We start from the raw sequence: 27,556 nt of genomic DNA on the forward strand, positions 1-27,556 counted from the left end.
TGACCTTTGATGCCACTTTGCATGGGGACAAATGAGACATCTTTATTAGGATTTTGACTGAGGAGGCACAAATACATTCATGGTGTAGTAGTATTAAAGATGTTTGAGCACTGTAATTAAAAATCTAAATGACATTGCTTTTCATAAATATGAACTGATCTTCCAGAACAAAGTATACACAGGAATGTTGCTCCCAGCTAGTCTCAAAAAAGTATCTGATTAACAGATAATTACTTCTTGGCCTACACACCCAGACATTACAATTCCAGAATATTATTAGGCTGCCCACAGAGTCCATCCATACTGGTAAAATGTGTGTGTTTCTGAATTGATACGACTTACATAAGCTATTGCATACAAGTATAAAATATACTATTATTCACTTTTATTCTGACAGCTATCAGAACTGTGGCTACCGTTATTCCACCTTTCTAAGTGGAGTCACAGCGTCTTATCAATTTGGGAATTACTGCAAGTTGTGGTATAGGAAGATCACGAGGGATTTTTTTTGTTTTTTCTTGGGTTTCTTACCTTGTGTAACCTTGCTGTGTAGGGTGAGCTGACATAGCATACATTCCTATAATTAAGGCAACTGCACGAGTGCTGAAAAACCCCTACAAATATTGCATCTAATTAAATCATAGGTTTAAAGCCAGAAGGAACTATTAAATGATTTCCTGTTCACTCATGTCATTATATTTCATTAATTTCTAACGTGTCAAACTCAGTAACTTATTAAAACAAGCCACCTTCTCAAGAGGTGCAATCATTTTTTGATTTGAAGGTAGAGATGGAAAATTTGTTACCCCACAAATAATTTGTTATAATGAGGAAAAAAGGCACAATCTTCCTGTTAAAAATGTGTCCTTTTTTTATCAACTTCAGGTTCAGGCTACTGGTTCTTGCTAAGACTTTGCTGGGATAGAAGACCTTCGGTAGTTTTTCATCTTCAAAATACATGTATATTAATCAGTCTTCTTAATGTATTACAATACGAGTGCTTGCACAACCTTTTCTGCTGTGGTTCCATGCCTTACCCAGTATTTCAACATCCCTTCTGAAATGCATGCACTCCCTTCCTTACCTAAATAAGGCTACACAACAATAAAGTTTATTCTACTGCTCATTTTTCTCCTGTTTACACAAGAAACACGTTAGTACCTTGGCTCACAATAAGAACATTTGTCCAGTTCTAACCTTTAATCCTCTGTAGGACAGTCTCTGTATTCCTAGAATTAGTCACCCTGGAGATCTTGCAAATTCTGTGCTCCTACATACATAACCTGGCATTTAGTTGTATTGAAATGATACAGATCACACACTACTAACTTAAATTAGCAAAAAAAGCTAGTCAGTCTGGAGTAAATGCCATTTCTTGTTTTCTCCACAAAAACTGTGGAAGAAAATTGACCAATATAGGTCTTGGAACCTTTCCCAGGAAACCCTTTTGGAAATGCCAATAATTCTTTACTGACATCTTAAAGGGTAGTTGTCAGTGGTAGAAAGCACTTGGCTTTCTAAAGCACTTCTTGGCTTGAAGGTCCACATTTTATTTGGCAACATAAAGCAACATTTCACATGATCACATGATATCACACAGAAAGAACATGTACAATACTTGGCATTTCTTGCCCTTGGACAAATATTCAAGCTTCCAAAGAAAATGGATTTTCAGATCAGTATTACCATCATTTCTCCACCACTACTCCCTTGAATAGGAAGTGTTCATAGCCTAGTGACAAATCAAGAATAAATTTCAAGGTGCACTTTGATTTTGACACACCAGCAGATAAATTAGGAATGCTGTCATTTTATTGTGTTCAGTCTTTCATGTAATAAAGAACACTGGTAAGGAAGACAGGAAATTCAACATTTTACATCCTTCTTCCCCCAATACTTCCTCCCAATCTTACAAACCTGATTATCAAAGCCTATAGGCTTTATCCAGACATGCTTCATGGCTTTCAGGTGAGGAAAGTGTAATTTTCATAGGCAATTCTTTAGCTCAGAAAAGTTGAAAATAAACAGAAACCCATTTATTGATATAGGTTCAAGAGATCTTTTTGCTAGCTTCCCATCAGCTGAATTTAAGTAGATGGATCCCACTGAATAAGTGGCTATTACCTCATTATGTAGCAATTTTCAGAAGTAGTCTCCCAGGACCTGTGATAACTTTGATATCTCATCTTCAAACCAGCAGCATGTTATTTCAAATACAAACTCACTTTAATTAGCTAGACTTACCTGAGAAAGTACTAGTCAACTAAGAAAGAGTGAGACTAAATGAAGGATAGTATTATTTAATAACCTTCCTCAACTGTCCATGTAGCATCAGCACCAAAGTTGTTCATCAGTTTCTGAGCAGTTCAGCATTTTCAGCTAAACTAATCAGTGCAACGTACTTTAAAATAGCCTCTTGTAAGCTGTAGTAGTAGTTGAGTGTCTAGGTACAGACTGTCAGCCACCCCCACTAAAGCCTGTTTGTGATGAATTTGACCTCAAGAATACAAATAAAATAAAAGCCACAGTACAGGACCATAAAGGACAGCAAGCTTGTCACAAAAAGGATACATAACTGAAGTGGGCATGGACTTCTTAAGGGAATTTCTTCTCCTGCATTGCTTTAGCTAGTGGAATAAAGCCAATTCTTTCACCAAACCTTGACAGCACAAAACTGTCGTTTGCCTATCTCCCCCTCCCAAACTCTGAACGAGGAACTCCATGGCCACTACCACGTCCAAAAGAAACTGCCTGCTTTCACGCACTAAGTTCTTTTCAACAGGAAAGGAAGTGCTGGAAGCCTCTAGGTGTACACTTCAGAAAAGTATTATTCCACTTTTGTCATGTCTAACAAGGTAGGAAAAGTACAGTAGGAAACAGAGGCACTGAAATCCCTTTCCCAACACAGATCTGCTCTCAGTCTACAAGGTGGACATGATTTGCTGATGCTACATTAAAAGCACAAATACCTGCAATCACAAACTGGGGTGAAGCCATGTTGTAACCTTTTTTATGATTTCATCTGTTTCCTAGAATTGTCATGTCCTGATATCTGGTATGAAGATAATCACCATATAGCCAGAGTTGTATTTCTCACAGAGCCACTAGGCACCTGCTCTTCCACCCCTATTTTAGTTACAGTTCAGTAGCAACAACTGCTGTAGCAAAAGTTGACCATGGTTTGTTGGAACATAACCATGACATTGTTTAAAGCTACAAAGATAGAGAATATGGTGGTTAAGGAAGATGCTAGATAGCTTTTATTATGGGCTTACTCTGTGTGTTAAGATAAACTGGGAGAAAGGGGACAAGAAGATGACACTAGATAGTGTGGTATTTCTCTCCCCCGTAAACATTCAAAACAAGTGTAGATGTTGCTGGTTCTCACAGATGAGTTCTAGAACAGGTTATCTGTTCCCACTGTATTAGATCTGCCAGGTTTGTCCCAATTAGGTTAGAACCAAGTAAATGGTAGCCATTTAAAAATAATTATACTGTCAAGGGGAGAATCAGAAGTAATAACACTTTAGTCTATACTTTCTATATGCAATCTTTTTCAAAGAAAATTTCCAGTTACATCCTGAAGTGCCTAAGCACTAAAATAGCAATCATTAAAACCATTTTAAAAGCTGCTTCTCACATAGGAAAAGGTCAGTCAAGCAATTCAGATCTTGAACTAGATCCTTCTGTGATTAGTTTCATTACAACCATATATGTGGTTTATAGTACGCTCCAAATAAAGGTGAAGGGCAGTATACCCTGACCCCTACCACACATTTGAAGGTAAGATGAAGTCATAAGCATATTCCTGATATATTGGTCATCATGTACTGTTTATGCTGGTCTTATCAGATGCCATCTTCCAGCTGAAACAGCAATATAATCTGGCACATTAGGATCAGCTCATGTACAATGCTGTGACATTAACTGCAGATTTCCTCAAGCCTTTTGTCACTGGATGCCAAGAAACAGGCAGGACCTGTTCTTGCACATGACTATTCAAGCCTAGCAATGTATCATTCCTAAAACTAGAATACCAGCTAATACGCCAGCTTCAGCAGACCCGTAGTTCATTCTCTAAGCCATATATTTTTGCTTTTAAGTTTTTTAGTTCTCCTTGAATTTTATGGGTTAGTCTGTTTCCTTGGCAGACCTCATGTAGAATTGCAAGATCCTGGTCTGGTCCAATATTCAGAGTCACCTAAAAAGGAAAAGAAATACAGATGAAGAAAAACAAAGCTGTACAGAATACGATTTAGAGAGTATTATGATGAGGATATGAGGGAGAGAACTCTAAAGGAGACCCCTTTGTAGCTAGCAAAGAGGATGCTTAAGCTAATACATATCACCAATAGAAAGGTACTCCAGAACCAAAAATCAAGAACAAAGCTTGCATACATTACGGTGTTATATTACTGGCAAGGAAGAAATCTGGACACAATATAATCAAGTTTACCCATAACCTGTTGACTCCTTTCTAAGTCTTGTATTATTTAGAGACCCACAACAAAAAAAGGCAAGTTAAAATACTTATCAACTAACTTTTACCTGCTTCCAAATACCTCACCTCCGATGATGACATATTGTCATCTTTTGCTACTAGAGGTAGAGGTGGTCCAACTGCTGTGGCCAACCTGCTGCCTTCTGAACTGCAAATGATTCAAAAGCAGTTCAAGTGCAACGTGTAGTCTCAGGCCATGCCATATGGCCCATATCGAACTGAACAAAGGCTGCTGCAGTAATCACAATTCCTGATGGCAAGCTAGCCAGGGCTGCCATCTCCTGTCACCCTGGAACTGGATAGCATGCCAGCCCAGTCAATGGCAGAGCAGCACAGCCTTGGAAGCTGCTCTCAAAGCCCTCTTTTCTCTCGATTCTTTAGAGTGTCTCATTGTCATCATGTAGTTCTTGTTCAAAGATTTTAATATGCAAATCAGAAAACCTAGTCATGTGTAGTCATTTTCACTTCAAATGATGAGGATTGAAAGATCACTCCGGAGACTTCTAGCAAGTGTTTTCTTCCTCTGCCCTCTTGTGGTTAAAAGCATAAAGAAATTCAGAGTACAATTAAGAGCACACTCACAGATACAAAATATACAGGCCTGTAGTGGTAAAGGTATCATAGGCAATTTTCCCCCCATTCAAATATGATGATTAGTACTTGAAGAATGAAGTTTCAAAACCCACAGCCAAAACCCAAAAACAAAACAAAGAGAAGCCTTTAGTGAAGACAAATGCGTTACTCCAAGTAAACTGTGTGCCAAAAGTACAGAAAACATGTGAATTGGTGGTACTGCCAGACTACTGAGAGAGAGTCAGTTGGACAAAAGCTATGCCTAAGATATAAGTATCTCATCCTAAATGCAAGTGACATCAAGGCTGTGGCTTCTCTTCTGTTTCTGATTCTCATTTACACAGCTGGAAGCTACCCCAGAGTACACGGCTTCAACTTCCAGCCAGTTTTTCTGCAGTGATTTTTGCCGAGGTACAAATGAGAGATTAATGAAAGAATAAACAGAATATTCACAATACTCAAGTCAATGATCTACCTCTTATTGGAACAAAGCCAAACACTATGACCCCTAGAAAGAAAACGAACCATCATTTACTTTGCTGGATATACTTCTGAAACTAACTACTGCCTTGCAATTTTGACACAGCTAAGTGAGCTACAGTATCAGCTATGAACTTAGTTGCAACAAAAATACACAGCTAATATATACAGGACAGTTCCTGGCAAGCTTGATGCCTGACTGATTAACAAAGACAAATCTTTGGCTTCATAAAGTATGTAAGAGGGCACTTTTTGTCAAATATTAGTATCTAAAGGAGCATTTAGCAAATAAATTCTTTCCTTAACTTTAGGGAAAGATTGCATTTAAATACTGAGAATACACCTCTGTAGGGTAAGCCCATAATAGTCTGCCTTGGAAATGCTTGACTCTTACCTTAAAAAGCTGGTTCTCTACATCTTTCAGCTTCTGCCGAAGCTGTTTAATGTCATTCATGTAGCCTTCCACTTCCATACGACGACGTTTTTCCAAGGCCTCATATCGCTGCATCATCAGCTTCAGGCGCTTCCCCATCTTTTCTGAGCGTTCCTACGGAGATGAAAACTCAATAGGGTATACAAAACAAAGGCTGCAAGACCATCACATTGCTACCAGATGATTACAGATTAATTACCTTGAAGAGTTCTCTGCCAACATCTCCCTCCTCACGAATCCTAGCCAGCTCACCTTCCAGGGTTATACACTGCTCTCTATACATGTTTGATAGGCGCTGTTCCTGTATTAGCTGTTCTTGTAGTGACTAGGACATAGGAGGAACAGAAAGAATCAACTCAAAAGCCAGTGCTCCGAAAATTTCCCCTGCTCTGGAAAAGGAAGTGTGATAAGACTGACAATATAACAGGCAAGTAAAAAATAACAACTGGAGCTACAGCTAATGAAATTAGTAAGGACAATATTCCAACACGACTTCCATTACTAAAACATTTTACTTAGGTTGTCAGTTCTGTATGACTGCTCATCATCAGTTAAAGAATTCTCAGCTCTTCCCCTTAAAAATAATATTCAGCTACTGCTGTGATTTTTCTTTTCACAGCTGCTTGCCCAATACTGCTTTTCAGAAGCATCTGCATTCAGTGGTAGACAAAACCAATTCCCTATTGCTTGTTTACTGTCCAATTCCTTATTGCCTGTTTACCCACTTAAGATCTCCCAAATTCTCACCGAAAGTATGCTAGAAGCGGAATAAAAATCTTAATACTATCGAAGAGCTGGGGGGACACCAATTGAAAGGACTTACTTTCGCCTGACAGCAGCAAGGAAGATACAGACACCATTCTAAGTCGATGAGCTGAGAGCATTTACACTCAAAGAAAGTCATGTGCAAGAAGCAGGTTAAGAACTGTTGGCCCACACATCACGTGCCTTGCAGAAGTAGGGGTTTATTTTAGGCATAAAAGAAACTTGACAGTGAAGTGCTACCATAAATCCTAACTACACATTTTATCTGAAACTTGAAAGCAATGTTGATTTTGAGGCAGGAGGGTTTTTTTCTACACTAGTGCCAAACCCAACATAACATGGTGAGCCAGTACAGCTATGAAACAGGTACTAGCTACTGCCTATCCTGGCAAAATGAAGATGCTTGCAATTTTCTAGACAAAAACTGTAAAGAGCCTCTATTTATGACAAAAAAATTACCTTTATTTCTCTGCTGTGGCGTTTCCAAGCTCCATCATCTGCTCGAAGCATCTTCTTGGTATCTCTCTGCTTCTTTTCCCTTCCTGGCTCCAGATCTTTGTCAAGTTTCCTCAACAGACCGTCCTTCTCTGCCATCCATGCTTTCTCATTGGCTCGTGCATCAAACTTGAGCTGGAGAAAGTCACGGGTACTCTCATATAAGAGATTTTGGGTCTTATGGAGTCTGTAAAAAGGGATCCCAGTGGAGTTAATTAACTTCTTTCCTAGTTTTTACCTTAATTTCTTCAGTCACCACTGCAAGTTGGAAGAAGCATGGAAGATAAAGATAGGTGCTTTCCTAAAAAGTTTAGCTCCTCTCATCTAATGAAATAAGTGATATTCTTCCAATGTGAAATAGAACTTTTAATATGTAGATTAATCCATTAATTTTCTTCCGTACACACTACCAGACAGACAGCTGCATATTATTCCCCTGTCTTCCCATCTCATGACTACATCATGGTCCTTCTCTCACACTCACTTATCTGTTATAGTTTTGATCTTTTCCTGGTCCCTCTGATGCTGGACCTGGGCTTCCTCCATGTGAATCCGCCTGTCCTCTAGTAGTGCCTCAACCTGTTCCTTGGATAATTGTGTCTGTTCTTCTATCTGAGCTTGCAGGGCTTCCACCTGAAAAAGCAAACAAAGACATTACTGAATAAGACCTCACAGCAGCTCTGCTCCTATCCTTGCAAGTCTCTTAAATTCTAAGATTCAGATCAAAGTCTCTATAATCACAGAAGTATAGAATCATGGAATGGTTTGAGTTCAAAGGGACCATAAAGATCATCTAGTTCCAGCCTTCCTGCCATGGGCAGAGACACCTTCCACTAGACCAGGTTGCTCAAAGCCCCATCCAGCCTGGCCTTGAGCACTTCCAGGGATGGGGCATCCACAGCTTCTCTGGGCAACCTGTTTCAGTGGCTCACTGCTCTCACAGTAAAGACTTTCTTCCTTATAGCTAATTAAATCTACACTCTTTCAGCTTAAAGCCATTATTCTCTTGTCCCATCACTACATGCCCTTGTAAAACGTCCCTCCCCAGCTTTCTTCTTGGCCCCCTTTAGGTACTGGAAAGCTGCTATAAGGTCTCCCCAGAGCCTTCTCTTCTCCAGGTGGAACTACTCCAACTCTTTCAGTCTGTCTTCTCAGGAGAGGTGCTCCAGCCCTCTGATCATTTTTGTGGCCCTCCTCTGCACTTGCTCCAACAGGTCCACATCCTTCCTATGTTGAAGGCCCCAGAGCTGAACACAGTGCTCCAGGTGGGGTCTCACCAGAGCAGAGCAGCAGGGGAGAATCACCTCCCTTGACCTGCTGGTCATGCTTCTTTTGACGCAGCCCAAGAAATGGTTGGCTTCTGGGCTCCAAGTGCACATCGCTGGGTTATACCGAGCTTCTCATCAACTAATACACCCCAAGTCTTTCTCCTCAGGGCTGCTCTCAATCCATTCTCCACGCAGCCTGTATTTGTGCTTGGGATTCTGCATGTGCAGAACCTTACACTTGGCCTTGCTGAACTTCATGAGGTTCACACAGGCCCACCGCTCAAGCCTGTCAAGGTCCCTCTGGATGGCACCTCTTCTCTCCAGTGTGTTGTCAGCAAACTTGCTGAGGGTGCACTCAATCCCACTGTCCATGTCGCTGACAAAGATGTTAAACAACACCAGTCCCAATACCAACCCCTCAGGAACATCACTCATCGCTGGTCTCCACTTGGATGTTGAGCCATTGACCACAACTCTTGTGACCACCCAGCCAATTCCTTATCCACTGAGTGGTCCATCCATCAAATCCATGTCTCTCCAGTTTAGAAATAAAGTCACATGGGACAGTGTCAAATGCTTTGCACAAGTCCAGGTAGATGATGTCAGTCGCTCTTCCCTTATCCACCAATGCTGTAATCCCATTGTAGAAGGCCACCAAATTTGTCAGGCACAATTTGCCCTTAGTGAAGCCAAGCTGGCTGTTACCAATCACCTCCTTATTTTCCATGTGCCTTCTCACAGTTTCCAGGAGAATCTGGTCCATTATCTTGCTGGGCACAGAGGTGAGACTGACTGGCCTGTAGTTCCCTGGGTCTTCCTTATTTCCCTTTTTAAAAATGGGGGTTATGCTTCCCCTTTTCCAGTCAGCAGGAACTTCACCGGACTGCCACAACTTCTCGAATACGATGGATAGTGGCTTAGCCACATCATCCACCAGTTCCCTTAGGGCCCCACAGACACATTTCTTCAGGCCCCATGGACTTGTGCACCTTCAGGTTCCTTCGATGTTCTCAAACCTGATCTCCTCCTACAGTGAGCAGTTTTTCATTCTCCCAGTCCCTGCCTTTGCTTTCTGCAATTTGGACAATGTGACTGCAGCACCTGTCAGTAAACACCAAGACAAAAACACTGAGTGCCCCAGCCTTCTGAATATCCCAGGTAACCAGGTCTCCTGTTTCCTTCCAGAAAGGGCCACCATTTTCCCTAGCTTTCCTTTTATCACTGATGTACCTATAGAAGCTTTTCTTGTTGCCCTTGATGTCCCTGGCCAGATTTAATTCTATCAGGGCTTTAGCTCTCCTTACCTGCTCCCTGGCTGCTCAGACAATTTCTCTGTATTCCTCCCAGGCTACCTGTCCCGGCCTCCACCCTCTGCAGGCTTCTTTTTTGTATTTTCATCCAGGAGCTCCATGCATGCCTCCTGGCACTTTTGCCTGAATTCCTCTTTGTTGGGACACATCACTCCTGAGCTTGGAGAAGGTGATACTTGAATATTAACCAGCGTTCTTGGGCCCCTCTTCCCTCCATGACTTTATCCCATGGTACTCTACCAAGCAGATCCCTCAAGAAGCCAAAGTCAGCTCTCCTGAAGGCCAGGGCAGTGACCTTGCTGTGTGCCCTTCTCACTGCCCTAAGGATCTTAAACTTCAGCATTTCTTAGTCACTGCAGCCAAGGCTGCCCTTGAGCATCACATTCTCCACCAGCCCCTCCTTGTTGGTGAGAACATCCAGCACAGCACCTCTCCTCATTGGCTCCTCTATCACTTGGAGAAGGAAGTCGTGAATGCATTCCAGGAGTCTCCTGGATTGCTTATGCCCTGCTGTGTGCCCCTCCAGCAGATATCAGGGTGGTTGAAGTCTCCCATGAGGACCAGGGCCTGTGACCTTGAGGCTGCTCCCATCTGCTTATCAAGGGTCTCACCTGCTCGGTCTTCCTGATTGCTGGCCTGTAGAAGACCCCACTATAATGTCATCTGTCCCTGCCTTCCCTTTAATCCTGACCCATAAGCTGTCAGCTCCTCATCCATCCCCAGGCAGGGCCCCATGCACTCCAGCTGGTCACTGACATAGAGGATGACACTCCCTCCTCATCTCCCCTGCCTGTCCTTTCTCAAGAGCCCGTATCATTCCATTCCAACACTCCAGCCATTGCAGCCATCCCACCGCATCTCCACGATGCCAGCAAGATCAAAGCCCTGCAGGTGTGCGCACAAAGCTCCTTTTGTTTATTCCTCATGCCTTTATGCATTTGCATAAAGGAATTTAAGTTGGGCCCCCAGTGAACCTGACTGACTGGCTAGAGTAGCTGGAACTTCTCTGTCCTGCTCTTCAAGTGCTCTCCTGCTGACCTGCGATCCCTCTCCAGGCTCTGGGCAGCTCTTGCTGGCACTGGCATCAGACTGGTAGGAGTGGATGGACTGAGGTACCCTTCCCCTGGCAATTCATTTAAAGCCCTCTTCACCAGCTTGGCAAGCCCATGACCAAAGATGCTCCTCCCCTTTTCTAACAGACAGACCCCATCAGGCCCTGGTAGACCAGGTTTCTCAAAGTGACTCCCATGGTCTAAGTAGCCGAACCCCTGGCTGCGGTACCAGCCCTGTAACTATTTCTTGATTTGCCAGATTTGACCAGACCTTTCAATCCCCCTTCCTTTAACTGGGAGGACTGATGGAAAATACACCTGCACTCCAGAGTCCCTTACTACTGCTCCCAGGGTTCTGTAATCCTTCTTGATACGCCTCAGACTGCTCTTGGCTGTATCACTGGTGCCCACATGAAAACACCACCAGTAGGTAACAGTCAGTGTACTTACTGTACGAGGATTGGGAGCCTCTTGGTGACACCCCTGATATGAGCTCCCGGTAAGCAGCACACCTCTCCAGAGAGCACGTCAGGTTGGCAAAGGGGTGCCTCTGTACCTCTCAGAAGTCGCCTACTACTGTCACCCATCACCTTTTCTTAGTCGTGCTGGTTGTTACACAGGGAGCAGATCAGGCTGCCTTACTCAGCTTCAGTGTCTCTTCTGATGTGATGGGTCTTTCCTCTTCAGTCTGCAGAGTGGCACAGCAGTTCTGCAAGTCCGCCTCAGGCTTTGGGGGAAGTCTCTTCCTCTTGCAGGTCCATTCTTCTGCATTACTGGCCCTCCTCCCTTCTGTGTGCGCCATTGGGCAAGATTTTAGCTGTTTGGCCATGGGCTGTGAGTCCACTGCAGACTGTGCTTGGAACGAACTAATTCCTTCTCAGTCTCCCTGATGTTATGCAGTCCTCTCACTGCCTCAGCCACCTGCTGCAGGAGGTCCTCCACCTGGGCACACCTTCTGCAGGCAGGTCTGCCGCCTGTCCCTGCCCGAAAGTCTTGGCACTTCCCACAGCCTGAGGTCTGCACTGCGGCCTCTCCCTTCAGCAGCTCCGTCTGGGTGGAGGCATCGGCCACCACTGGGGCAGATGGTGCCAAGCCCCCAGCCAGAGCTGCAGCCTTTGCTCTCAGATGGGTGCCCACCATTCCGCCTTGGGGGGCAGGTAGGATGAGTGTCCTTGACCTGTGCAGATGGTCACAGAACTGTGCCCGATCGCAGGGTTACGTGTACTCAAGTCTCTACACTCACCCAGTGGAATGCAGCTCTTAGAGAGCTCTAATTTCTCAAATTTTAATTTTTGTTTTAATGATAAATATTTCAAATAACTAAAATATTTTAATAAGAAAAAACACACTACAGGCAAGACAGGCATACTAAAAGCACCAACAATAGATTGAAGATATTGGAAAGATTTAAATTCCACACAGAATATGACATATCCGGTGCAATATGCAGAGATGGTTTTGTCCCTATACCACCACCTTCCAGTGAAATGGTGATATAAAAATACCTAAATTCTAGGAAGGCAGCTAGTCCACCAATCTTGAACAAAAGACATTACTCAATTGGAATCAATTACTAAATGTAAGCTAGATAATGAGTGAAGGAGAGGGATGCAAACAATCTTGATCTAGGGCACAGAGTCAGTGAGACAGACTGGAACAAGTAATTGAAAAATGCGCATCCGGCCTGTGTGTAAGAAACTATCTGAAAAAATTTGGCACGTATTTAGATTGCTTATTTTTATGACAATTTTGTATGACACTTTTGCTCCAGAAAAAATGTTGTTAGACAGCTAACTGGCCACTACGTCAGTCACCACTGCCCTTGAAGGAAAAAAACCCAAAACACCCCAACAAACCAAAACACATCTATCTGTTGCCTAAGTGTGTTCTTTAATTTGCTTTTCTTCACTCATTCTTCCTCATGTTTTACATACACCTGCTGGTATCTTCCCCAGTTCATATTCTGTACATTTTATCTTTCATTCTGTCATGCCACCTACACCCTTATCTTACACTGAAGTCTAGTAAAGAGAACATCTCATTGTACTACTGCTTCTTACCAGAGCTGCCTTATTTCATCTCAGACACATTGCTTTTGACAATGTGTCTGACTTCCACAAAAAAGACTTCCACAAAATACCCAACCCTGCAGATCTTCTGTGGGCTTAATCTAAATTCATAGCCACAATCAAATTATGGGAAACAAACAGACAATGTGTGATCGATGTTAAGGGTGACACATTCCAGTTGACATTACTGGAACATATGCTTATGTAAAGCTTCCAGAATCAGATCCAAGTTCTTAAATCTAAGCCTACTGACAGAAAGTGGGAATCCATAGTAAGATGTGGCGACTGATAAAATCAGTATGTCTGCATCTTATCTAAGCAGACAGCATAGTTGTCTATCGTAATTTCCTGGACAGCCAGGAATTTTGTCCATTTGTTAACAATTGTTTTTACCTGAAGCAGAAGTGTTTGATTATCTCTCCGATACCTCTCAGGACTTGCTGGTTTCTCTCCTTTTGCTGCTGGTTTTGAAGTGCTCCTCTTGACACCTATTGCAGAAATTTAACAGAAGTAGAAGGGTTTTTGCAATCTACCTGCAGTATCTTTCCAAATATGAAATACTGTATGTTCTGGCAGGCTTACAAGAACAGGAAAAAGCTTGCCACTGCTACAGTGACAAGGACTTCTAGGAGGGCTAGCTGGAAGAAGAGTTTCAGAACATATAGTGATCGCATGCCTTTATCCCATGCTATCACACCACTACATTTAGACAACCTACTACTTTTCTTAGCATATACAGAAAGCAAACAAATTTTGTTAGATAAATGAAGAATAGGTAGATGACACAGCTGCACAAGCTTCAAGCGTTGAATGAGTTTTGAGCTTGTTAGCTAATTTCAGTCAATTTGGAAGAGACAGTTCTTTCAAAAGAGAAAATCATTAAGTAGGCATACAGACCCACACTACTGTCTGCAATAAAGGCAGGCTGAACCTCACCTTGGAATGGCTGTGGCTAAGGATGCCAGTCCATTTGGTACCTGCATAGTTCCAGAACAGCCATTCTATGGTCATACCAACCCCTTCCTTACCTGAATGGACATGAGAGCCAGTTGAAGGTTTTTTTGAAAGGATTTTGAAAGGAAGATTTTGAAAGGAATCCAGGAGTAGTGCATGTCTATGTATGTACACATGGATACATTCAGGGAACTTAATGGAGGTATGTCAAAGCATTCACAGTAAGGAATTATTTTGGTATACCAAACACAGAGAAACAAGCAGCAATAGCTGAGCTGCTGTTAATCAGCTTGGTGTGGTACCTGTTCTAGAAGCATCATGTGACTCTCTGGATTTAGCTGGCCTTTGCAGAACAGTAACCTGTAGAAACAAAATTAGGTATCTGCGCTGAACATCTGAATTCTCCAAAGTTGCAATGGTCAGGAACAAATCTTAAAAAGTAAAATGAGATAGCCAAAAGAACAGCATTACCTTACTTCTACCACAAGACAAGGAAGACATTCACAAGTGTCTGTGTTGAAAAGTTTCCTTTATCATGGCTGAGTTTTGCCATTGCTGCCTCTATTTTTTTTTTCACCGAAACAACTGGAAAGTAATCCTGCCTTTGCTGGCTTCATTAGGATGAAAATCAGCACCCTCAGCAGGAAAAGCAGCATTTTGGGGACAGAGAGGAGAAGAGGAAGGTGATGATGAAGATGATGTTATTTCCTTCTTTCATATTCCTCCTTGCCTTAGCAAGACAGAGAAACATGAAGCTTCATTCATCAGCACATTCACTCAAGCTACTGAACAAGCCTGGGATAAAAGCTAATCAATAAAATTATTGAAACAACTCAACTGTTGAACTGAAACCCACTTAAAACCAGAAAGCCATGAGGGAGCAGGTTATAACCCAAATGCTTATCTTGAGGTTGATGCTATATAATAGACTTAATTTTAGAGCTACCCTATATCAGGGAATTTTAAAGCTTCTGCAAGATTTTAACTGCTTGAGCAGCTTTTTAACTGCAGAGCAACTACAAACAATATAGCATATTTCAGCCTTTTTCTGCACCTTATTCTAAGATAAATCCTATATTCCATCATAGTCTCTGTAAGTTCAAATCATTCATGATTCGTGACTTAAGTAGGTTCAACTACACTGCACTTCACATGCAATGCCATGTAATCAATTCAACATTATTCACTGTATGTGATACAATATTGCCTAGAGGAGATGGCTCTTCAGCAGCCTTCTGGCCAGAAAACTCAGCTGCAGCAACCTCAGCGCTGCTTTATTCTTTACTAACAGGTAGGCACTCTGAGATAGCTGATCTTCAAACACTGTACCTGGGCATTTTCTGCACTTCCTTTTTTTCTTTTTCTCTTTGCAGTGTTCTCTCCAACTTCTCAACAACCATTTGTCAGATGGCTTTAGATTCCTCCTACTTGACATTTAGGAGGCTGATCTGGAAGTATGTTTTGAAGATACAAGGTGACAGCTGCTAAGAAGACCTACTTCCAGTGTGCTTGTTCCTACTTACCTGTCAGCAGCTATACTAAAACCTGATGTTGCTACAGATCCCTCCTGCTTTCAGCTCATTTAGAAATTTTTGACTTGCAGGACAGATTTGGTCTGTGGTCAGCTCTGGGGTACAGATCTTCATATTACAATCAAAAGCAGACTTCTACAGAAAAATGGAACTTGCCTTATGTGGAGGCTCCTTGTGAAAATACGTAACTTCTCCTTTGTCTGTTCCCGCTAAAGCCAGGAGATGCTGAATTTTTTTTCTATCCTCCAACTCCCTGGAATTCAAAGAAAGTGGACAGCACGTTGCTATTTTTAACTACATCAAGACATTGTGACACAGTCCTTCTCGTTAATTTACTCGTTAATGCTTACAAGTTTTCCAAACTGTTGCAGTCTCGAGAATACTGCTTTAAAAACAAACTCCCCAAGACATTACTGATAGAACACCATGATATAACACCACCACCACCACTTCTGCTGGCATTAGGGAGCATTCCTCTTCTCAAATATCACGACACTACACCAGCTGATACAGCAATAGCACATGTGGTAAAGAATTTGCATTCCAGAGTTACAAACTACCCAAAATCCTTTCAGCTATTTCATTGAACAGATTATAAGCATCCGTTGTTTTTAAAGCAAACTACATTGAGGACTGTATCAGATACTTCATCACACTCTTGAGAAATGCAAGAACACACCAACACACATTTTGACTTAAGTTCTTAAAACTTTAACAGAAAACTTGGTATTATCATCCAGAATGTTCTGAAAGAGGTTGGAAACTCCTTTGTCAATGGCACCTAGTCTGGTACAGCAGGTTATATTCCAGTTCATCAACTAAATAGCAATAAAAAGGAGTGGCTGTCAACACTATCTCAGAGCCAGGGAAAACTATTCACTTTGATCTGTATTTTCTATTTGAGCTTAAGTGTTTTTAGGGCTGAGGGAATAAGTTTTGCCAGTCAGGTACAAGGTCTGCGTATCAGGTTTGCGTGGCAAGGTTTTGGTAGTGGGGGGAGCTACAGGGGTGGCTTCTGTGAGATGACAGAAGTTTCCCCTGCGTCTGACACAGCCAATGCCAGCCGGCTCCAAGACAGACCCGCCACTGGCCAAGGCAGGGCCCATCAGCCATGGTGGTAGCATCTCTGTGATAACATTTAAGAAGTGAAAAGACAGAAGAATATGTGAGAGCAACAACTGCAGACACAAGGTGAGTGAAGCAGGAGTAGGGTACTCCAGGTGCTGGAGCAGACATCCCCCTGCAGCCCATGGTGAAGATCATGGTGAGGCAGGCTGCCCCCCTGCAGCCCATAGAGGACCTCACAGCAGAGCAGCTGGATGCCCAATGGAGGCTGTGACCCTGTGGGAAGCCCAGGCTGGAGCAGGCTCCTGGCAGGACCTGTGGACTCATGGAGAGAGGAGCCCACACTGGAGCAGGTTTTCTGGTAGGACCTGTGAACCCATGGGGGGCCCACATTGGAGCAGTCTGTTCCTGAAGGACTGCACCCTGTGGAAATGACCCATGTTGGAGAAGTTGATGGAAGATTATGTCTCACAGGTGGGACCCCACACTGCAGCAGGGGAAGAAAACAAGGAGGAAGTAGCATCAGAGACGACATGTAATGAACTTGCTGCAACCCCCATTCCCCAACCCCTGTGCTGCTCAGGGGGAGGAGGCAGAAAATTCAGGAGTGAAGTTGAGCCTGGGAAAAAAGGAAAGGTGGGGTGCAAGGTGTTTTAAGACTTGTTTTTATTTCTCATTATTCTACTCTGATTTGATTGGTAATAATTTAATTTCCCAAAGTCTGTTTTTGCCCATGACTCTAATTGGCAAGTGATCTCCCTGTCCTTATCTTGACCCAGAAGCCTTTCATTGTATTTTTCCAGCCCTGTCTAGCTGAGGAGGAGAGTGACAGAGCAGCTTGGTGGGCACCTGGCACCCAGCCAAGGTCAACGCACCACATTCTGCTTAAACCAGAACCTCCATATTCAAACTAGCAACTCAAAACCGAATCTATGTGCATCTTCTGTTCTTCCTTCTATCAGCAGAATAGGAGGAATAATAAATGGAAACATATTTAGCAGCCCAACAGACTGCATTCCACCTCCAAGATTGGTACAACTCCATTGGAGCTCTCCATGGGAAGCATGGCATAATTGCTTCTCTGAAGACTCCAGATCTGGATAAGAACTAGAACATAATGCATGCAATTGCTACTGCCAGTGACCCAGCCCACCATCTAAGACAGCACCTGATTTTCAGCCGGTCATTCTCAGAGTAAAGACGAAGGACATGTTCTCTTTCCTGGAAGAGGTAGACTTGCATATCACTCAAAGCCTTTTGCAACTCTGCAATCTCCTCTTCTCGCTGATGTACTTCCCATTGCAATTTGTGCTAAACAGAGAGAATGAGGTACTTGAAATGATACAGAACATTGCGCAACACTTACAAACTTCGAACTGCTTGTGCCCTGAGCGCCTGTAACTGGTATAGAACAACTGCTAGTTCAAGTGAATTATTTTATTCTCTTACAAAATTTGACTAGATGAGGGCACTATTGGAAAAATTATTAAAAAAAGAAATGTTTCAACAGGGAGTTCAGAGCCCTGGGAATCACTGTCACTACACAACAGCCAAATAAGGCCTAAGCTAAGGTCTCCACTTTCCAGTGGTTGTTGCACTTCTGCACTGACAGTCAGACTGGCAACAGGTATGGGAGTCTGACATCAACAAAAACCTAGCAAAGCCTCTGTAATAGCACTTATTTTAATTACTGAAGAATAAACATTAAAATATCTGTATGGTTTAGTTGTGAGAAATCTGGCTTGTTACTAAGTTTCATTAATGATTTTCTACCTGGTGTGAAAAACTAACAAACCTTTTAGAAAACCATTCCCGTAGCATCAAAGGCACTATTTTTGGAGCCTGCTCCTTTTCCCCATATGTTGAATGAAAATAACTTGTAGGCCATGTATGTTCTGAGGTCTTTCAGGCTGCTTCAAGCATGGCCAGTACTTAAGGAGGCATTTCAATCACCTCAGAAGTGATCTTTCTATTCCCAAAGGGTTATTCACAATTACAAAGATGACGGGCTACTAGACAAGTGTATGCTGAAAGGTGTATCAGAGCACTGAGTATCTTACACATACTCTGTAAGATTTCCTCCTCTTAAAAGGCAAAGATTTTTAGATTTTGGAGTTTCTTTTAAATTCACATTTATTTGCTGTGTAGTATACAGCTTAATAGCCTATGGCCAAGCTTATGAATTTCATTGCAGTAAACACAAACTACATCTGTACCTCAAAGCCCATTCAATTTGGAGAGAAGAGCACTCATTTCTCACTATGAGAATCAAGGGGAAAAAGTTGAACATGGGAACCGAACATCTAAACTCAGGATTTAATTTTAAAAAATCCAGAAACAAATAACCCACTGTGAAGATGTAACCAAACTGTAATAACTTTAGAATAGAAGAATATCCTGGAGGCATGTTTCAGTTTGCTTTGACAGAGGACAGACAGCTAGATTTTTACAATCACACTCTGACATCTCCTTATTTCTTCTTACCACATTACTGGTAAATCTCAAGACCATCTGTGCTGAGTTTTCAATTGAAGAAAAATACTAAATTTCTGTAAGGATACATAATCCATCATCATTCAAAACCTCTTTTCCTAACCTGCTCATCATACGTTTCTTTGTATCTCTCCAGCCTTTTTATCAGATCCTCATGTTCCTCATCAAAGTCAGCAATCTTCTTGCGGTAGTATTCCAGCAGCTCCCGGGAGGGATGGAGAAAGGCCAGGCGCTCACTGATCGAAGGGAGAGGAGTGAAGTCCTCCTGACTTGGTGATTGAGAACTAGCGTATCTGGATGAGACATGGGGGGTTGCCAGCCTGGACAGAAACAGTTTCTAATGACATGTAAGCTTCAGACATTAAAATAAGAACACTTTCCAAAATAGTTAGAAATAGATTTTCAATTTTAACACAGGTTCAATTCCAAACACAGTTTAGCTTGTCTGTGCTGTGGGTTCAACAGGAGATCATGGCATTTAGGAGAAACAAGAGCTTTGATACAGAACAGCTTGCATGCTTATTATACTGTGGATATGGGGCCCACTGGTGGAAAAGGGAGAAAGAAAAATGTTATAAAAGGAAAGTCTCATAAGATATTTGGGAAGGGTGAAGGTGAAAAGAAGGAGAAAAGGAGAGAACAAAGGGGTCAAAGTCCATTGCTGTGCAGCAAAAAAAAGCAGCAGCCCCTCTAAGAAAAACAGCAAGACATATCTGTGACAGAATCACTACCTGATATCCAGAAAAAAAGCGCTTTCTAAAGAAAGACTGTTGAATAAAGACAATAATTCATGTTAGCTGATGCACCAGCCATCATAATTTAAGGTGTGCATTTAGGAATCTACATGCTTTCCTTTTGGGTGTATTTAATGTTCTTATCCACATAGCTTGTCCACCCCTGTTAGCGAAATACAATATTCCAAGTTCTTCAATCTTAGGTTGAGGTATTAGATGGAAAACACGCTGATATTACATAAATCAATAAAAGAATACGCATGTTAATTACATATTTCTTTTAAGCAATGTTTCCTGCATTCAGACACTTAACCTGCTCAAACAAGCACCAAATTTGCAACAGCGCTGCACAGAGACTGCAAAATTATCTTGGAAATAATTATTTTCATTATTTATGTTGATCTAACAAACAGGCTATGTGGTAGCATGACTAACAGCATTCAAGAGAAAAAGCCTCTTTACTGAAGATCTGTTAACAAAAACACAGCTCAGGACTGAGCGTGGAGCCTGTGCCTGAGCCCTGACACAGCGTGGCCTGGCAGGTGTGACCTTCATGGCCCAGCTCACCGAAGCCGCTCAGATCCCAACCGCAACGCGTGGCAGCGGCGGCCACCTGCCAAGCTCCTCCAGCCCTGGCACTCACCGCGGGCAAGTATCAGCCACGCCGGGATCGCTTCGTGTAGGAACCTTCCCACCAGCTGCGCCCAGAAACGTCTTAAACACCACACTTGGAAAGATGAGTAAGAGCAAGAGAAGGAAACGGGTAACGGAGACACAAAGCGAACGCTTTATTATCGGACTAGAGAGCAGCAGAAACGGAGAGGCCCAAGGCTAAAGCCGCAGAGCGCTGCGAGAGGGGCACACGGCGGTGTTAAGCCCGGCCGCCGGGGGGGGAGCGGGAGCCGGGGCAGGGCCCGCCGCGGGGTGGCCGGAGGCGGCCCCACGCTACCTTCTGGAGCCGGGGCAGGGCCCGGCAGAGCGGTCCGTCACGCTCATGGCGCCGCTGCGGAACGGCCGGGCTCACCGCGGGCACGGACAGGCGCTGCGAGGCGGGGCTCGGCGGCGGCGGGCCCGGGTACCCCGGGAGGCTGGTGGAGACGGGGGTGCCCGGCAGAAACACGAGCTAAGCCTCGCCGCGGGCCCCTGGCGAACAACCCAGGGACGAGGCAGCGCGGCAGGGGGCCGGCACCACGACACGGCACCACCGCCGTGGCGACCCCCCAACGGCCAAACTACCGCCTTAACCGCCACGCCACAACTTAAACGGCGAGGCAACCGGCCGACCGCCGCCTCCTCCAATCACAGGCAGCCTTCCATGCGGCGCCGACCGCCTCTACCAATCAGCGCTCGCGACACGGGCGGAGGGGCTCCGCGCCGGTGCGCCCGGGAGTTGTTAGCCCTTGGGTCGCCGGGGGCGGGGCGCGGTGCGCTGCGCGTGCGCGGCGGAGGGGGCCCCTCGCCATACCGACCATCCGCGGGGGGCGGGTGTGTGGGGTCTTGGCTTCGTGTCGCTGTTTTTATGATGACAGGGCTTAGGGCTCTGGGTAAAATAAATGCAGCCTGTGGAGGGAACTCGTTTTATCAACAGCGGCAAGAAACCCGCCCAGATACCCACTTCCCTTCGAAAATGAACTGCAGGAAACAGAGGGGTTGCAAAGCAGCCACCAGAAAGTTCTGGTTCAAATTCTGGCTGAATAGCCAGGTGTATTTTTTAGGTCACCTAGTTGCTTTTTAACCTTTTCATCCTCCCCCATGTATCTTCCCATATCCAGCAGTGCTTAGGAGTAGTCTTACAATTTACACTATGCATGAATTCCCAATTTACTTACTAAATGTGCTGGGAAAAAACCTGCATGCTAACAAGTAAAGTTTTTTTCTCAGCAGTTTGTCTGAAGAAATGGACTTTTCATATTACCAAAAAAAAAAAAAAAACCAACCAAAAAAACTTACTTACAAAATTATGAGGTTCTTCAAATCAATTTTCTCAATAGACTGAGAAAAGAGGAGGGTGGATAACGTCCTGGGCAAAGTCCCGAAGAAAGGCTGCTGTTATCCTTGGTTAGACTAGCTGCTCTCTCCACTACTCATAAAGCAATTGAATATATTGTACAAAGGGCTGAAGTCTTCTCTCAAGGAAGTGAAAAATACTTCCAGATGACCAAAAAGGATTAAGATTGACAAGTCCCAGCATGGCCCAGTATTTCAGAGGCCAACAGCTCCCAAACCAGAGGAGGTAACGGAGAAAAGCGTGAAATTCTGTTTCAAAAAGGACACTTTGCAGATCTGATAAAATGAAAAAATGCCCCCTCACAGGTTGGCTGAGATTTTCAGCTTTTAACTCTCGGGAAAACCTTCACCCTTCCAAGCATCACCTTCCAGAACCCTCTGCTAGCCCAAACACACTAACACAAAACTGAAACAGCCTTGAGCAGTCTAAAAGGAAATCAGCAAAAGACTGGTTCCCAAAACAAAGCTCTTTAATGAATTAGGTCATTTCTACCATAGAGGTTTTTTTGCCTCTAGCATTCCTAGCTAAATTACAACTTATCTTAGAAACTGGGTACATTGGTGATTCTGCTGTTGGGAATAGAATACAGATACACATAACATACACATACAGATGCATTTCCTCAAATCTAGTAAAGCTTATCAGAAGAGACACACAATCAAATAATTAAAGAAAAAAAAAAGGAGTATGTAGAAATAGAATTTCTAGATACTGGTAAGGAAACATCTGCAATCCACATGCTTTTACAGCCATAAAAGTATCAAGCATGCCAGGAACCCCCTGCAAAATGTAAGAACACATTTCAATAACACAATAATCACCGGTGAAGTCACTCAAGGCTTTAGAAGATGGTTTGCTCCTACCTATAACTTTTGTCAAAATTAACCATTCGCATTAGAGCCATTTGTTTCCCCTATGCACAATGTGGGCAACACCTCTTCGATCTGGCAGGGAAGCGATGCAGATAAATCTATCAGTCTGAAGTGGGTCTTGTAACCCTCATGCTAACAGGAGGATGAAATTAACTTTTTCTGAGACTGAAATAGGGCACCAGGACCAAGGCTGGAATGAACAGTAAGCATCAAGTGACATGTGGAGTACGGGGAGTGCTGAAGGCAGGGTTCTGGTTAAAAAAACCACGCAGTATCGTTCTGGAAGCCTGTGTTGTAATGTATGAGTGCTGAGGTATGGCGTCAGTCCCAGCTTTCAGTCCCAGCTTGTGAGTACTTGACGCTGGGAAGAAAACACTGTCTGGGGAGATCGGTAGCACATCTATACGTAACGCAGAGGCTGGGGCTGGCTGCGGCGTACTGCACACCGCCTTGTTATTAACTACTGACCGGGCTTCTGAGATCGTAATGGAGGTGCAGCCAGAGGGACGCTCTGGGTCAGAGACCGCAGAGCTGCCAACAGAAACGGGTGTTGGTAACCGAGTGAGATTAAATGCCGAAGCGGCCCGGGCCGCCGCCTGGCGGGGTCACAAGGGCAGGCCTTGCGGGGAGCAGCCGGCGGGGGCCCCAGGGGCGGCTGGCGGCCCGTTTTCTGCAGGAGTGAAAAAATGGAAGATTTTGTATGAAAAACTGAAGAGTCCGCGTACGCTGCAGGGCAGCAGCTGCCGGGAGACACGACCCGAGGGCTGGGGCAGCGCTCCCCGGGCAGCCCGGCCGCCCGCCCCTCCCCCTCCCCCTCCCCGAGCCCAACAGCCGCGGCGGGGCGGGGTCTGCGGGAGGGGGCGGGGTCTGTGGGGGCGGTGCTCCCGGCCCTGCTCCTGACGTCCGGCTCAGACAATGGGCGAAACGGCCCTTCAGCATCGGAAGTGAATGGCTCGAGTTTCGTCGTACATTCCTCCGCGGCGGAAGCGGAGGCGACCCCGCCCTCCGCGGCCCCCGGCCGCCTCCTGCCCCAGCCGCGCCGTAGGGTGCCCGGAGGGGTGGCGGACGGAGCAGTTTCGCTCTCGGCTCAGTCGGAGGAGTGTCTCCGAGAGCGGCGGGCCCAGGAGGCAGCCGGCTCCTCAGCTCTGGGATCCACCCCGCTAGAAGAGTGGCGGAGGGACTACTTTTTGGGTCGGAAGGCAACACGTCTCCTGTTTCCGGGGGAGGGCTCAAAGAAGGACGCGTAACTTCCTGCGAGCTGGAACGCGAGATAGTGGGGCTCGGCGCGGGGGGAGGCAGCCCCGGAGGACGGGACAGCAATACTCGGCAGGGGCTGCCCCGGCCGCCCCGCCGTCCTCATCCGGCAGCCGTCCTGCCCGGCAGCCAGCGTCGGAGGATGCGCCTCGGCCACCGGCCCAGCCCCGCCGGCCGTCCCTGAGGGCCCCCCGGCCGCACCTCTCCGCCTTGCCCCGCCGCGGCCCTCGGTGCGCTCCCCCCGTCGGCGGCGCCCTCCCCCTGCGGCCATGTCGGGGGGCGGTGGGTCGCGCTATGCGGCCGAGTTCGTGCCCCCGCCCGAGTGCCCCGTGTTTGAGCCCAGCTGGGAGGAGTTCAGCGACCCGCTCGGCTTCATCGGCCGCATCCGCGGCCTGGCCGAAAAAACCGGTATCTGCAAGATTCGGCCCCCCAAGGTACCGCCCGGCTGCGGCCTGGGGTGGGGGTAGGGCGGGGGTTGGGGGCGGGGGGGCCGGGGGGGACTTGCCGTGTGCCTTGATCCGTCCGGGCTCGGTGGTAGCGCGGTGGCGGTGGGGGCCCGGGCAGCCCCTTGTGCCACGGCCGGGGCGCGCTTGGGGTTTCGCGTGTCGCCTTTCCCAGGCCGCGGTGTCCGCGCCAGGGACACCAGGGAACCTGTATGGCCCTTGATCTTGGAGCTGGGCTGTGTGGAGGTTTCTTTGGAGCAGGTGAGAAGCCAGCAGTGCACAGCGGTGCCCAGGACTTCACTTTTTACTTTCAAAAAACCCCAACAGTCTACTTAGAAAAACCTGTGAAAACATTGTAGGTGAAATCAGGCGTTTGTTCCAGGAGCGGGGGCAGGGAGGAGGAAGAGTATCTCTTTTTAATGGATCATTGTTTATAAAAATAATTTTTCTAAAAATAATTTTTCAACTGTTCATAGAAGTGCGGCCAACCTGTTTGTGCAGGGCAGTGATGTTTATGTGTAGCAGTTTAGAAGGTAGAAGCTTAATCTCTCCTGTGACTTGATCGTTATTTTATGATGGCTTGCCCTGTGACCCGGTAAATCGTTTAGAGGAGAACATCAGGCAATTTGGCAAAAGGTGGTTAGATCGCTTAATAATTAAAGTATAAATAAACCTTAGATATAGCTGTAAAATGAGAGTTGAAAATACTGAGAGAGGACAAAACCTGAAAAGCAAGCGTGTAACTGAGAACAACTTGCATACAGGGGTTGCTGATTAGATTTCATGATCCTTCCTCTCCTGACCCGTCTGGGTTGCTGGAATCTGTTTAGTTGGTTTAATGACATGGTGAAAACTTGACCTCCAAGGGACTGCCCTTTCTAAAATAAGCAGAATGGCTTAGGTTGAGAGGCCACAAGAAACTGATCCAGATCCTGTTCATTGAGAATAACTAGAACTTTCCTGGCCGTTGAGCGCATTTGTATCTCTCCATGATTGCTTAGCTGTTTGCATTGCAGGGTTTTGCAGGATGCATACGTCAGGTTGATTTGCAACCTGCAATAATGACTAAATCAGACACTTCATACTACCTGTACTGATTTGTCATTCTTTTCCATTATTAGAAGCTGTAAATATTTTACGATTGTGCTTGAAGCTTTTCTATGCTGCAGCAGTGCAAATAGTAAACATTGTGTGGCTTGTCCACTTGGAATGTGGTGTCCTTAGTTGTGTTTTCTGCCAGATAAGACAATCTGCTATAACTTAAGGTTTCTTAACAAGTATCAAAAAGCTGAATTATACTTATTTTGATGTGGTAACACAGTTTTGAGAAATGAGGCTAGGAAGCACTTGTGGTTGAACTGACTGCTGACTGGGTTGAGAAAGTGACTATTGAAGGCTGCAGTTCTGTTAAGAACTGGACTCCTAACTGGTGGTCTTATCTTTATTGAAATGACTGTAGACAGACATGAAAAAAGTTAGATGTGTAATAATATGCTGTATTTCGTGTTTGTTGCTGTTGATGGTGAGAATTTTGCAATGTGCAAGATATATGGAACTTTAAAAAAGTAAATAATCATTAAGCTACAGGGTGTATCTCATTTAAACTCAGTATGAGATAGTGCATACTGAAATGCTTTGAACCATATTTTCTTTTATATTTGTAATTTATGAGGATCTCCTTCAAACAAAAATATTGTGGGAAGAGTATTAAAAGCACAAGAATGTCATAAAGTGGGAAAAGCGTATCACCAGTTGTACAGAGAAGCTCATTTACTGTTGAGTTTGTTTACTCGCGCATTGTTAGGGTCTTCTGTTTTGTGCATTTTTTGAGAAGTTTCTGGAAGCAATAAAATGTCTTTCTGTCTCTGTTTAGGACTGGCAGCCTCCATTTGCATGTGAAGTACAAAGTTTTCGTTTCACTCCACGAATTCAGCGCCTGAATGAACTGGAGGTGAGCTTTTCCACTGCTGATACAATTTTGTGTTTGCACTGAAAGCAGTAGGTCTCCTTGCTTGAGATTTGTGTCTTGGCAGGTTCTGGATGGGGGAGACTTCATAGAGACCCATAGACCTCATCAGTGTTTATACTTGGCAGTGACGGAGTTCATATGAAATAACTCTCCATGACTTTGAGAAAAGTCTGGTTTTTATTTTATTACCCAAAATAACCACAAGTTTTTCACATTCAACTGGAAATGTCTACAATGAATGCCAAGTACCATGTTGTGTAGTAAGAGCAGCCAGTATCTAGCCTTCAGAGCTCCACAGGCAAAGAATTTTTTTTTCTTAAAATACTTGCTGCTCTTCTGAAGCCTCTGGGTACCTAATACTGTCTTAGTAATGCCTTTTAAGCCTTAAAATGAATGACTTTTAAATAAGTTTATTATAATTGGTTAATTTTATGATTCAAAAATGTATGGGAGCTTTCTGGAAAGCAGTATGAGTTCCATTCTGTCCTGTTTTTCTCGTGTTTTTTTTTTTTTTTTTTTTTCCCACAACATTTCTCAAAGCCTTGCACTGTTCATATACCACAATGTCACGTATCATTTGGCTTGTAAATAGGTCTCCTTATGGAAAGTGACTTGAGTACTCCAAAAATACTCAAGGGAGGAGGCCCTTCTGCATGGTTAAGGCATATATAAAAACTGTTTGTAACTCTCCCCCTCCCCCCTGCAATGTATATTTTAATAATTGCTCTTGTGTTTCTCCCTGGAATGCTGATTTTTCATGACTGTGCATTTTGTTTTCAAACCAAGAAGTTGTTAGGTAGGCGTTTGGTTTATAGGGTCTTAAACATAGGGAGAGAAGCATATACAATTTCCTATTTGTAAAGATATTTTTTTTCCTATTCGTATTTCTAAGTTTTTTTTTACATGACTAAGAAATACCTCACTTGCCAAGTGGCACATTGAAAATGTAAACACTATAAAAACTTGTCATGTTTTTTCTCAGGACTGTAAGGTATTGTCACATTTGTTCTGGGACATACGTATTTGTTTTCCTTTATTGATTGCAGGCAATGACAAGAGTGAAGCTGGACTTCTTGGATCAGTTAGCAAAATTTTGGGAACTCCAAGGATCCAATTTAAAAATCCCTGTGGTAGAGAGGAAAATACTGGATCTTTATGCTCTGAGCAAGGTAAGCCATTTTGGGCCTTGGTCAGACAGGGACCTCATTTTTTGCTCAAGCTCAAGAAGCCAAGCAACAGGGAGGACTTGTTTTACAGAATTAATCTCATTAATATGTTCATTAAAT

At 44.3% G+C, this 27,556-nt stretch overlaps 2 protein-coding genes across 3 annotated transcripts in view; one reads left to right on the top strand and one right to left on the bottom strand.

Moving 5' to 3' along the window:
- Positions 1–22: 22 nt before the first annotated feature.
- On the bottom strand, positions 23–21,639 carry CCDC77 (coiled-coil domain containing 77). Its single transcript, XM_080393534.1, has 11 exons — positions 20,674–21,639; positions 19,094–19,310; positions 17,666–17,808; positions 15,589–15,685; positions 14,203–14,260; positions 13,340–13,434; positions 7,732–7,880; positions 7,212–7,434; positions 6,187–6,312; positions 5,949–6,101; positions 23–4,201 (listed from the first exon to the last, which is right to left on the bottom strand). Exons 1-11 carry the CDS (start codon positions 20,718–20,720, stop codon positions 4,055–4,057), a joined length of 1,455 nt encoding a protein of 484 aa, XP_080249660.1. The 5' UTR covers positions 20,721–21,639; the 3' UTR covers positions 23–4,054.
- A 64-nt stretch (positions 21,640–21,703) lies between these two features.
- KDM5A (lysine demethylase 5A) overlaps positions 21,704–27,556 on the top strand; it is a 51,556-nt gene continuing 45,703 nt past the window's right edge. The window contains exons 1-3 of one of the 2 annotated variants that reach the window (XM_080393502.1): positions 21,704–24,292; positions 26,175–26,252; positions 27,317–27,439. In XM_080393502.1, coding sequence (XP_080249628.1) covers positions 24,128–24,292; positions 26,175–26,252; positions 27,317–27,439 — 366 coding nt within the window. In that variant the 5' untranslated portion in view covers positions 21,704–24,127. The remainder of the gene's footprint in view (positions 24,293–26,174; positions 26,253–27,316; positions 27,440–27,556) is intronic. The other variant, XM_080393501.1, reaches the window with a different exon arrangement.

This window comes from Falco punctatus (assembly GCF_963210335.1).
Source record: "Falco punctatus genome assembly, chromosome: 6".
Taxonomy (NCBI): domain Eukaryota; kingdom Metazoa; phylum Chordata; class Aves; order Falconiformes; family Falconidae; genus Falco; species Falco punctatus.

Coding starts and splice junctions, on each gene's coding strand:
- CCDC77 (XM_080393534.1), bottom strand. CDS start 20,720: ATGAGCGTGACGGACCGCTCTGCCGGGCCCTGCCCCGGCTCCAGAAG. Junction 13,435..14,202: donor ACATGATGCTTCTAGAACAG/GTACCACACCAA, acceptor TTTCTGCAATAG/GTGTCAAGAGGAGCACTTCA. Junction 6,102..6,186: donor TTGGCAGAGAACTCTTCAAG/GTAATTAATCTG, acceptor TCATCTCCGTAG/GAACGCTCAGAAAAGATGGG.